Raw genomic sequence first — 13,242 nt, 5'->3', positions numbered from 1 at the left:
GGAGCATGAGACTGTTAATGACAGGGAAAAAGGTTCTTGACGAACAGCAGCGCAGGGCCCAGGGTTCTGCATGTTTCATTTCAGGACGTGCACTGGCATTCACATAGCTGCAGTGGGGACTACATCAGTAAAAATAATATCAGTGTGTTTATTTCAGAGTTCCATTTGTTGAAAAGACCAAAGCTGAATAAGACTTTTGACTGCAATCTAACTCAAAGCCAAAGATAATTTGTTGCAGGAAGATACAGGTCAATAGATGGAGACAGAAGTGGGCTACGACCTTTCTCTTACAGAAAGTACAATGAAAGAAATGGAAAAAGCATTCTAATTGTGTCTAGCTCTATTTAGATATTATGTTAGATAACGTTACTGCAAACAATTCAAAGTGGTTTATATTCTTTGCAGTTGCCCTTTCTTTGTGTCAAAAAACTGCATTGAAGATATGAAAGGTATGAATAATTTTTAAATAATAAATGTTGAGTAAATCTGCCCTAAATGTAGGTGTTAAAATAACCTGTGTGTTATAGCTGAGAGAACCAGACCCCTCAAGTCCTTCCATAGAGGACATGGTTGTTACTGGAGCAGTGTTTTGGGAGCTTCATGACCTGTCCCACAACAGATAGCAGCAGGGGGTTAATGGCAGTACTGTATCATTTCTTGCCACATGCCCAAATAACAAACTGGAAGAATTGTATGCGAATGGTGGCAAGTTAGGGAAAAGTCTGTAACAAACAGTCAGTGCCACACGCTGGAGAAGATAAATCTGCAGAGGAAATTGTTGAGGCAGATGTTTAATTAGTTGGAGTCAGGCTGGATAAACCGGGATAGGAATTGTATGCAGATATGCTGGTTTGCCTGCCTTTCAGTGGGCTGGTTCCATTGTCTTTAAAACTATTCTTTTTGCTTAGGAAAGAAGCAGCAAAAACAGCCATATAAGCTCTCTTATTGTAATGGATTCCCTTGTGTTCACTCATAAAATAGAAAATGTAATTGATGTTTTCCTATGGTAATGAAAAATAACTAAGTAGAATACTTTATCATCAGTTTGTTTAACCTATTGCGTGCTCAGCAGCACATACTGCAAATGCATATTTTACATGAGAGCTGAAAATAAAACATTCTTGGTCATGGAATGAGCTCCCAGAGGATCCACCTCTGGGATCTCTCTTTGAATTGTTTGCAGTAACTTTATCTTACATAATATCTAAATATCTAACATAATATCTAAATAGAGCTAGACAGAATGCTTTTTCCATTTCTTTTATTGTACTCTCTATACAAGAAAGGTCGTAGCCCACTTCTGTCTCCATCTATTGACCTGCGTCTTCCTGCAACAAATCCAGCGATGGACCACCTTGAGGGAGGCTCAGTAGAATCTTTGATGCAAGCCAGCTTTCTCGAAATAGGCAGAATGGGAGAGGAGAATTAGGTTTGGATGATACCCTAACCACAGTGGTCCAAGGCAGTGAGGAGGGAAAAGCTGAAATCTCCATGCAGTTCTACAGGTACCTTGTTGGGCATGCCTCATTGACCTGGGCAGTGCTGAGATGCTGTGATAATGGCTCTGTAGAGTACCCTAATATGCACAGATGATGTAAGGGTTGCTTTGTATAATCCTGATATGTCTGCAGTTCTTTGAAAATATTATTGAACTTTGTGAGCACTCCAGCAGCTGAAGGTTTAAATATAAAGTCGGTCTGAAATGCAGCAGATCTATGGAAAGGGAATCACATGCTTGAAATCACGAGCATAAGAACTTCTCGTTCTTCCTAAATTTATCAGTGAAAATGTCAGATATGGTGCTGTCTAGAATTTGGACAGATAATAATGGAGCCTTGAAAAGCCCTTTTAGAAGGTGAGATTTGGGTGGTTTAGTATTCAGCATAATGCTACTCCTTAGAAGTCAGTTAGCCTCAATATTAACTTTAAAAAGGAGTAGACTTCAGGCATACTTTTAAGATCCCACCCTCACGTTTTGCAGAAAAATCCTGGAAGATGTACAGATCATGTTGTGTAGCTGTAAAATACCAGCATCAGTACAACTGTTGATTCGCTCTACTGCTAAACCATTTTTCTACAGTCAGTGCGGTGTGTCTTTCTTCTGGTCTTTCTTTTACCAGTCCTTACATGTTACCCAGCTAGTTAGTCCAGCTTACACTAGGAATTCAGCTTATGGTAGAGGCACTTTTTAAATCCTGCTTTATATGAAGGCTCTCAGTTAGACCAAGAAAAACAGAGTTGTTCCAAGAGGAGACGCAGAGACCCTTCTGTTCATGTAGCACAGCGCAGCTCAGGCTTGGTCTGACAGCATCCCACAACGTGCGGTAGGCAAGTAGATCGTATCAGGTTTTTTATATCTGCGCTAAAACCCACATTCAGTATTTTCTATAAAGCATGTTTGCATGGCTAACAATTTTAAGAACATAAGGAAGATGATGACTTCATCCTTGATGCTTTGTGTATCTTGATGCCATGGTGATTCTCAAATTAAATACGTGCAGGAACTATATGTACGCTTGGAAGTTATCTTCCCTGCCTTTCAGCTGTCTCATACATACCTTTTGCTCTTCAACAAATACACTCTCTAGGATGCCAGTGGCCTTTTCCCCAGAGCTTGACTGAATGGACTATAAATACTAATGTAAAATAAATAAGAATGCAAAGAGAATATGTGCAGAGGCTTTGTTTTCAAACAAATGAAGCACTGATACCCGTTTATAACAACTGAATGTTCTTAGAAGGAAACGAGACAAAACTAAACAATGTAAAATGCTGAAACATTAGAATAATCCTGCCTGTTTCTGGTCCATGTCAGCCTCTCTTCATTTGAAATTTCTTGTGAACAGAGAAGCCTTGTCTGATTAATCTTGTCTGATTTTAAGTAGAAATTCTTTGCAGGATGAACATGCTACTGATTATTATTTAATAGCTCCTTCAAACTGTAAACATCCCTGAACCAGAAATGCTCAGTCCTTTTAAGAACAAAATGCTATACAAGTTTAATTGTTATAAACAATATCTTCTGCCAACATTTCACAGACATGACCTGTATTTTCCGCAGGTTAGAGTGAGTTATTAACTTAGTATTCTGTTCAGCTTGCAGAAAGACTAGTGCTTTTTCTATAAATGAAAACAGCTGCTTTACAATAACACCGAAGTCCCTAACAGCTGTCAACTATTGCTTTTTGCATTCTTTAAAATGTGTAAAGTGACCAAAAATAGTCTAAAATAATCTTCTTAATCTGGGTAAGTGTATTATCTCACTGCCAAAGGAAGCTGAGTAATAAAGAGAAAAATTCAAGAAACAGGGATGGAACATAGAAATAAAAGCCTCCCTATTGTATTTTAGTCTCTGCCACGGGAATTATTTTAACTGGCCTTTGCAACTCTGGTCTGTTCCATCACCAGGTAACCCAGAGCTGTGCCGAGCAGCACAGCCTATTACAAAACCGTGTTTTGTAGCAGTTTGCTATTCCTCTGTTTGAGATTTGTTTGCACAGGGCTGTTCAGTTACCCTTCAGAACCTCGAGAACAGAAGCTCAAAGTGAGGAGCACTGATGCAAACATGAAGCTTATCTTTCATTCAGAGAGTAACAAGGGAAAAGAGATCTGAGGTTTTTGTTTTGAAAATTCACTTTCTAACATAGCAGTTTCAGCACCACTTTTAATGTCAAGTCTCATGTTTCAAACATGCTTCTGAAACTGTTTATAAACACATTTTATTCAAAACGTATGCAGGAGATAAGCAAAAACTATAATACAAAGACACCACTTGTGTGAAAAACCACTTATTGTCAAGTACCCTGCCAGGCCCAAGGGAAATCGCTAGGATGCCGTCAAGCTGAAGGTTTTTGTTTAAACCTGGCCCGTGGCGGCGGTGCTCCTGGCGTAGCGCAGCAGTCCGGATGGCACGCAGGGGGCTGGGTGCTGCAGTGCCCTGCTCCCTTTGTCCCCTGCAGCTGCTAGCACAGAGCTGGCGCTGCTCATGCCGGGGCCGCCCGGGCTGGCGGTGGGTCTGTGCCGTGTGTTCGGTGCTGGCTCCCTCCAGGGCCGTCGGCTTCAGCTCTGGAGGCAAATACGGGTCTGGGGAGCCCGCGGTGTGTCTAAAGCCAGTGCCCGGGCCGTTGTGGCATGCACTCTCTTGGAGCCTCGTTATAGATTTCAAACACAGAGTCTACTTTCTAGGACGTACACACCTCAATTTCAGTTTCTAAATTACCGAAAATTAGTAACTAGCTGTCTGGGGAATAACGGACAAGAAGAAATGGCTGGAAATATGCATATGTAGAGATGCAGAGATAATAGATGAAAGGAACCATGTAAAACCACGAGCCTGTGATTAAGGCATTTTTAAGAGATGAACCACGATTAGAAGGAACTGTCATTTAAGTTTGATTTTGTCATTGGATGATGATAACCGAGGAGCTTAAAATTAAAAGTAAATATGTTAGAGTAGGCGATGCATATGTTTGCTCTGACTTTTGGAGATGGAAGCCCCAGCATCTGTGACAGTGAAGAGCCAATTAATTTGTATTTCCTTGTGCTTACATGCGTGCTTTTCTGCTTAATGGTGGTTTTGAGTTTCCTTGGCTTTCAGTGCTTTGTTTTGGATAATTATAGCATCCCTGCAGAGTTTGCTGCCCTCAGTTATAAATGGCTTTACCTGGAAATACTTCGAAGTATTTTTTCCTTGCATTACGCTGTTTACACTAGCAGGATACAAATTTATAAACTTAAAAACATCAATATGTGTAGATCCTTTGCCAGACTTTCTCCTGCTTTTTGCCCTCTTCTCACCGAAGAGGAAATCTATTAAAAAAAAAAAAAAAAAAAGAGATGGCTTAGGTTTAAACATAGAGCCCCCAAATATCACAGCTTTCTCCCAGTGGTGTCTGTCCCCTTGCCAGGTGCAGCGAGGAGCTGGCTAGATCATTTGCCCATTATTTCTTTAGCAAAATTTCCTTTGGATTGGTGTTGTGTGGTGTAAGCACCTCTGTGCTGGAGAGGGTGTGACAGAGGCTGCTTGAAAGTTCTTCCTTTTGCCTACAATCTCCACTTCTGTTTTGCAGCAGTAATGATTTATTTCAGTGCGCCCTTTCTCGCTAGCCCACTGATGCTGTGCAGATGCTGACGTGACGGGGGCAGGGATGCTGGTGGACGTGGAGCCGCTCACAGGGAATAAAGTTTGTGAATAGTTTGTCAGAATAGAAATAGCTCGTTAGTCCTGTGCGTTTGGGCTGATGGGGTCTGGACATCAGCCTGAATTGTTGAGGAAAATTTTTCATGTCTGGCCTCTGAAATGAAAGTGAAATATTAGACCGAGTCTATTTTAGAGCTGTTGGTATTGAAATCATACATTTATTGGTTCTTCTGGATCGGTAATAAAGCTGTAATTTATGTGACATTTTAAATTCTACAGCTCAATGTTTGGATGGTAGAGATTTTTTGTTTATTTTATCCACTCTGATGAAAGAAGATACTGCTCTTACACCAGGTACATTCATGGCACCACCTCCATCCTGCTAGCTTTTTGTGAAGCTCGCAAAGCACCCGCCTGGGTAGTTATATTACTCTTGCTGGAATACTATTGCTTATACACCCGTAACGGGGAAAGGCACCTTCCTCACTGCATAATTCAAGTCAGCAGTGCAGAGCCCTTACGCTGATGTACCTCACAAATAGCCTTCTGTGCCTGGATCTCAGGGTGCTCGCGCTGGTGCTGTCCTTTAGGTAGCAGCTCGTGGAGGGGACTCGTGGTGTGTTAGCTGTCATGTGTACTGCCCTGTCACTAACCCGCACAGACAAGTTCCTGCACAATGTCTCTGAAATTGTGATTGACAATACACATTTTATATATGTATATAAAAAATACGGCTGTTGTGGTTTGGCCATTGGTATGTTGTGTTAAAGACAAAACACGATTTCTTTCTGTTTTCAGCTTTATTTAGAGCTGTGATGCTAACGTAAAAAGAATAAAGGCCTGTAGTAGACATTAAATAAAATACTTCTGTTAATATTCTGCAGACTAGTTTGCTGCTAGTCACGCTGCACGCGTTCTGTTCTACAAAAGAGCAATACATAAATGAAGTGTGTTTGTTTCTTTTTAAGGGGCTTTTGACTAAATTCTTTAATTTCACTGGCTGTCAAGGTAGTGTTAAGTAAAATGGGTTTGAACTGCTGTAGTTTTTGTGTACTGGACTAGATGTCAGAAACCTTTGCCATCACTGGAAATTCTGTCACTCTGGATTTACTATCTGTTTCCCACAGCTGAATTCTTAAGCAGTGTGATTTAACACCTTGGCTCTCCATCAGCCGGTCCTGGCATTTATTTGAATGCATTACACCACTGGTTTCCATAAACTATTTTACAATTGTTTCATATAAATGACTGTTTATTTCTACAAAAACCATCTGTATTTCTGTGGAGAGCAGCAGATAACTGTGTAAAATTTGGTAATGTCACAACAGTGCAAGTTAAGAAAAAGCAGATTGGACTAAAAGAAAAAGTCTCGTGCTTGTGCATATTGTTAAAAGTTTGTTTTCACTATTCAAATATCTTTATTAACAGTATTTGCATTTCTAATGATAAAATCTTTATTCCACTTCAGAGGTGTTGAGGGGCTTTGGAGATTTTCAACGGATAAACAGATTTAAGATGTCCTCATAGCAGTAGGATTTGAGATGTAAACATTCTGGCTTTACAGCTATTTCCTCTCAAACTGTTTACATATTTTCTGTTGTTTTATTGTCATTGCCAAGCACACAATGAAATCTTTGCCCCTTCTGTTATGTTCTAAGAAAAATCCTGCAGCAGGAGGCCTGGGACCTCTCTGTGTTCTCAGTTTCTTTGCTTTCTGCAACGTATTGATCCCTCTCCTTCAGTTCTTTCGCTCATGATATTTGCCCCATCCTACAACCAAGGGTCGGTGTCCAACACTGATGGGAAACCCGCTCTGCCCTGCACCTCCGGGGAGCTGCATTGCAGTGCAGACAAGGAGGGCAATGTGGTGGCACAGTTCGCCTGCTCCCAGCCAGCATCGAATGAGTGCCCAGAATGAGCTGTTGCACTTCTTCCCTGTGCCACCCATGGGCTGGCAGAGCGAAAGCTGGAATCCAGCAGTCTTACATTTAGCACAATTGATATTTTTTGACAGACTATTTGAAATGATAGAAATACATAAACTTCCTCTTTTTTATAACCTTGTAATAGCTGTCGCATATTTCCAGCAATAATAAGAAAGTGGTAACAAAAAATAAATACAAACATACTTTAAACTAAAAAGAAATCACCCTTTCAAAACCTGGGATTGCAGCAGTAAGGCAGTAAATCATGTATCCTTGTGAAAGAAGAAACTTAAAATAGGGAAGTACCACAGACATCAACATTAAATGTTTATCACATGTTTTATTTTGACTACTTTCCTGCCTTACCTCTCTCACATTCATTTTTGCTTACTTACTGTCTGCCTGGCCTCTGCTGCCATGACCATTAGGCGGTGACTGCCAAACCGTCTTTAAATTTTGAATTTCTCGTGTGCTATTTTGGAATTACAACTGCACACGTGAGACAGTGCCTGGCACTGCTGCAGGGACGTTTGCAGGTGAGTGCCAGGTGCCTGCCATCCTTCGCGGTGGTGGGACGCTGCTCCGTGCGGGAGAGCAGCAAAGCAGGGCTTGGGAAGGCTGCAGAAGGGAGAGCCCTTCGTGTGCTGCAAGTGCGTGGTGCTGAGCCTCACCCCTCCTGGTGCGCCTGGCGCTGGTCTCAGGAGCATGGAGATCCTCCAGCATCACCGCGTAAACTTCTGGGGTTGTTTTGGGTTACGGGCCAAAGACTAACATCCTTCACACCACAGATGTTCAGGCAGCCTCACAGCTCCTGGCACGGTGTTGGCTGACTCACTGGGGACAATCTTTGTCTGCTGTAAAACCAGACCGGGTTTGCTACCTCTGCTGAAGCCCAGCAGCCTGCTCCCCTCCCAGCTGCTCCTGTGTTCTGGAGGCTGCAGTGTCCTAATTCCAGAGCTTTTCTGTATGGAGGTGTCTGAGGAGCTCTGCCCATAGAGTAAGTTTTAAAACTACTCCACAAGGGTACCAGAGCACTGTGACCGGACAGCAGCCACTGGGAGTTCTGGGAGAGCTGGGATACAGAAATGCTGCGCTGTTAAATGTGGCGTGCAGTGTGGTGCTCCTGCTGGCCTTTCAGGGGTGTGGGTGGCAGCAAATACAGCTCCCGTTCTTTGGAAGAGTACGAGAGACCAGCATACCTTGGCTTCCTTGCTAAGCTCACTAAAATTTTAGCAAAAAACAGAAATAAAAGATAACATATGGACATATGCAGTACACTGAGGAAAGAAACTGCACAGCCTTTGTAGAGGAGGTTGTGCCTCGCAAACGTGAGCAGCCGTTGAGGAAGCCAGAGACCATCTGAATGAGGCTGATGTGTTTTATATAGCATGCTTAGATTTCCAAAAAGATTTGACAAAGGCTCATAAAGCAATTAAGCTGTCACAGGATGAGAAGGAGGATCCTCACATGGATTAATAATTGATTAAAAGACAGGAAACAAAGAATAGGAATAATGGCTCTCCGTTATTAGTAACTAGGTTACTGGTGGAGTTCCAGTGGAACTGGTGGAACCTGCATTGTTCAGTTAATGTGCAGCATGGAAAAGGATGTGAATGCTGATGTGACAAAATGTGCTGTTGATACAAAAGAAGCAAGAATAGTGCAAATAAAAGCTGTCTGTGAAGTGCTGCAGAGGTATCTCACAATGCTGAGTGACAGGACAATAAAATGAGAGAGGGAATTCAGTGTCAATGAGTGCAAAATAATATACATGGTGAAAAGCAACCGTAAGTATACGTATACAATGATGGGCTCTAATTACCTTCCATCAGTCAAGAAAAGTATCTTGGAGTCAGCATGGATAGTTCTCCGAACACTTCAGCTCAGTGCTTAGGAGCAGTCAGAAAGACAAATTGAACATTAGAAATTAGGAAAGAAGTATAGAACAAAACAGAAAGCATTATTATGCCAGTGCATAAATCTTGATGTGCCCACATCTTAATTATTATATTTTATCTCAAAAATGATAAAACAGAGCTAAAAGATACAGAAATAGATGAGTGCAGAAATGGATCAGATGTGAAATGAGGAGGAGATGGTAAGCAGAGAAGAGCTTTTCTAGTTTGGAAAAGACATGACTGGGTACAAGAGGAGTCTATGAAGCGCAAGTGCTACAGATGGTGAATTGGGAGGGTTTTATCATTGCTGTTCATAAAACAAGAACTACATGGCACCAAAAGCAGTGGGTAGGCAATGATGTTTTGAGACAAAAGGGAATTCTTTTTCTCACATGGTGCAATAAATTATGGGAGTCGATGTTACAGAAATCAGAAATTCAAAAATGTTTTGAACAGATGCATGGATGACAAAGGGTGTGAAAATGGTTGACAAAAGAGTATAGCTGGAGCTGGGACTTTGTGAGAATTCAGGAGCTCATGAGAACAAGGTAAAGATAAGGACTGAGCAGGACATAGTGTGTTTTGTTGCAGAGACTAACACTGTAGAAATACAGGTTCTGTTTTAAACCATTTGAGGTTTTTGTTTATACTGGTCTGGTTAGTTAAGGTTAGGTTTGACCTCCACAAACATTAAATATTGAGGTAAGTCTTTCTATAATTGTTATTCTATCCTACTAACTTGTTTGCAGACGGGGATGGCTTTTGTTCGGGGTTTTCCTTAAAGCCTCCTTCTCTTTTTAAGTGTTAGTATTTGTTTATTGTGCAGATTCAACCCCTGACCGTGGTATTCTTCATTGCTATTGAAAGTTAATGGGGGAAAAATTGCATTCCAAACATTTGAACCTGTAGTAGCCATGGCTGAACTTAGTTGATCTCTGGTGATCGGTTCAATTTAGTTACGATTTTTAGCCATTAGGCTGGGGCTGAATGATGGTGATTTGGTTGAGGCCAAATGTCTGTAGAAAATTGGCTGTTTGATAAGAGCCCTGTTATCAGAGGGGGATACTTTCTCATTTACATTTAGATGAGTATTGATTATTTATTTACTCAGAGAAGTGAGATTCGTTCCCAATCTTATCTCTCTCGTCTCTGCTTGTCAGCAGAAAGAGAGATAGAGCTCCTGACATCAGCCCAAGATAACAGCACTTTGTAGTGAAGATAAAAGTTGGAATGGGCCTTTTTCTAGTCTTGACTGAAAGGATAAGTTTTAAAAATTAGAACTGATGGGTCATGCTTTCAAAACCCCATTCTGAAGGCTTTGCTGCTTAAATGGCAACAGAATTGGTTTGTTGTTATGCGGATGGCCATTCGCCTTTTGTAAGAGAGCCGCTTAATTTGATTATACTCCCTGATTCTTCCTGGGACACATTTGTGTTGTTCCATAGGAAAATAATGCTATGGATGAGTTATTGGGGTTTGTTCTGTTGTCTGGTTTTAATTCCTGATAAGCCTTCCCCTGCTGTAAGGGGTATCTCGAAATAATAAAGCACAATAGGTACCTGTAAGCAGGAACCAGCCACGAACGGTGTGGGAGGCTGAACAGGGCTTTTGGGGAAGGGGTGCACGGTGGTGGGGACACCCCGATTCTCAGCAGCTGCTGGTCTGCCGGTACATTAAAATAAGCTGAGATGAGGGAAAAGGCTGCTGCCAGGAGTATCTGCAGCACAGGGTTGGCGTGTGCTCCCCCGTGCAGCTCGCTGTGCTGGCAGCGTGGCCCTGCAGAGAGGTGCCCAGGCCGCTCTGCACCCACCCCAGGGCCGGGGTGCCTCTGGGGCCCTGAGCAAGTCTCTGCGAGCTTTTGACCAAAGACTGTGCTTAAGAGTACAGCCACTCTTCTCTCACCGTGTTGTGGCTTGTTTCAAACAGCTGTCGTGGTTCTTTCCTGCCTCTCTGTGCGCCTGCACGTTTGTTTATCCACGCCCTGCTTGCTTTTACGCAGCAACAGTTTTTCTCTCTCCAAGAATTGGTGACAAAATCACAGGACTAGAACGGGAGTTCGCATTCATTAGCTTTGTCTTCTGGGTGTTTTGCCCTGGTAACTCCACACTGACGTACCCGCTCCCTGCTTGTTGTGGAGCGTAGCAGCAGCGGCTGGCTGTGGCCCGGCCTAGCGCTCGGCGTGCGAGGAGCTCGCGGCCCCACGGGACGTCCTACTGCCACCCTCTGCCATGCTCCCCAGGGCTTCTCCTCCAGCCCTGCAGAGCATTTGCCTCCAGTTACAGAAACCCATAAAACCCAGCTTTGGCATTATAACCTGAAATTCTGTTGGAATTCCCAGAGCAGTGTTGTTAGGAGACCCCTGAATCACATCGTATTTCTGCTGCAGTTACATCATGTGAACTTGTGAGAAGAGTCCGGTAGTAAAACTCCTTGTAGAATCAGCCTAACGTTTTTCAGCTGTTGTGAGGTACAGGTCATGTGAATGTGTACAGACATTTAAGATACATTGTTTAAGAGTAGGGACTGTCTAGAAGTCCATTTTTACTTTTTTCTGAGTTTCGCGGTATTTCCTGGTTTTGGCCTGTAGTTCTGTTACTGTACTAACTGACAGTTAATACAGGCTTGACACAACCTGTGCAAAGCAATTTATCAGATGAAGAACAATTTACCAAGCGAATGAACAATGTTGGATGAATAGAAATGGGTCAGAGGGGTAGGCGATAGCATAATACCTAGGAGTGCATCTTAGGGCAGCAATGTGCTCGTCTCACCAGACAGGTCTCAGGTGTGACCTGTGCAGACACCAGTGTTTCTGAGAGGGGCAATTCCGCTTCTTCATTTCATTAACATACTGTATACGTTTTTGGGATGGGGAAATAGAAGTGGAATAACAAGAGCTTGGGAAACACGGGAGAGTTGCCGTGATGAGGCAGGGAGTGGGGCACACCGTGCGCTGCTGGCACCAGCAGATCCCCAGCCCCACTGGTCGTGGCCTGAAGGCCCTGCTGAACCCGGTGGTTCATCTGTGGTAGCAGCAGCTGGAGCGGTGGGTTCAGTAACAGGTGCCAGCAACACAGCAGTTCAGATCAGAAACAGCAGTTCTGCTGGCTTTGCCATTTCTGGGTATCGTTCAATGTTTGGGTGTTTAGGAATTTGGGAAGCTGTATTTAACAAATGGACAAAGCAAGGAGGTTTTGCTGTCATTGATTCTGTTACCTACAACCTACACCAGGTTTTAAATATAAATTAACTTACAACTTGTCTTTGTTGGGGTCCTTTCCCACCCTGTAGCAAAGAAACGGATTCCTTTTCTCCAGCATCAGGAGCAATGTTTTTGCTCCTGAAAATGAACATGTTTTCTGTACGTAGAGCTACAGAGAGGGCAGAGCAGAGGGCAGCAACACATCGTGCTTTTCGCATAAGGAAAAATGCCCAAATAATACATCTTAGTTGCACACCAAGATCTGGGTAGGAATTTCTTACAACAGACAATGCCCCTGTCTTGCAGCATGGGCAGGGTGTTTAATACAGAATTATTAATTAACAATCTGTGCTATTTAGCATAGGAATAATACAGAAATTTTGGTTGGAATTTGGTCGGAACATGGTGGGTAGCATTGCTGGAGTGCTATAGATGTCTGGAATATTTTGTTTTCTTGCACACCATCCTCCACCTTTTCATGATAGGACTCTTCCCTTTGGATAAGAGCTTTAGAACATAAGCACCTACCTGCCTTACTTCTAGGGTGTGAGTAATCTCGTATTAGTCAAACGTGATAAGCCATCACTTTGTTAGAAAACAGATGATTTTACAAGTTACTTTATGTTTCAGGTCCTCAGTATCGGCTGGAGAAGCAGAGTGAACCTAATGTCCCAGTAGATTTAGACTGTACCTTGGAGAGCCAGAGCACTTTGGAATTCTGCCTTGTCCGAGAGAACAGTACGTTTGCCCTTTTCACTTTTGCTCTTGTAAATTGCTTAAACTCACATAAGTTATGTATTTTGGAATACAAGCTGTACTGTCTGGGCAAGTAAGTTTTGATGAGACTCTTTCCTGAGGCATTTCTCTGTTGTGCCAAAAGAATATTCCAGAGGGAAATGATGGATTTTTCATACCTTTTAGTAAATAGTCTGCATCCTGTTTATCACTTCATGATGAATCTTTTTTTCTGTTAAACTCTGCTCTATAAAGTTATGACCAACCCTGAAAAACACTGGAAATACGAAGATTTTTCTGTTGCAGACACTATTTAGTGAATAAAGTGATTGGTCTGCAATA

General features: G+C 42.4%; 1 protein-coding gene across 3 annotated transcripts in view; it reads left to right on the top strand.

The window, feature by feature from the left end:
- The window catches only part of MAPKAP1 (MAPK associated protein 1), a 102,763-nt gene that overhangs the window by 61,366 nt on the left and 28,155 nt on the right, over positions 1-13,242 (top strand). For 2 of the 3 annotated variants that reach the window (XM_082775505.1, XM_082775506.1), the window contains exon 8: positions 12,796-12,903. The exons of the other annotated variant lie outside the window; for it this stretch is intronic. In XM_082775505.1, coding sequence (XP_082631631.1) covers positions 12,796-12,903 — 108 coding nt within the window. The remainder of the gene's footprint in view (positions 1-12,795; positions 12,904-13,242) is intronic. 3 annotated transcript variants of the gene reach the window in all.

The sequence above is a fragment of the Aythya marila genome (assembly GCF_965140915.1).
Source record: "Aythya marila genome assembly, chromosome: 19".
NCBI lineage: Eukaryota > Metazoa > Chordata > Aves > Anseriformes > Anatidae > Aythya > Aythya marila.
Note: the sequence above shows the minus strand (reverse complement) of the source record. Positions and strands in the feature narration are given on the sequence as shown.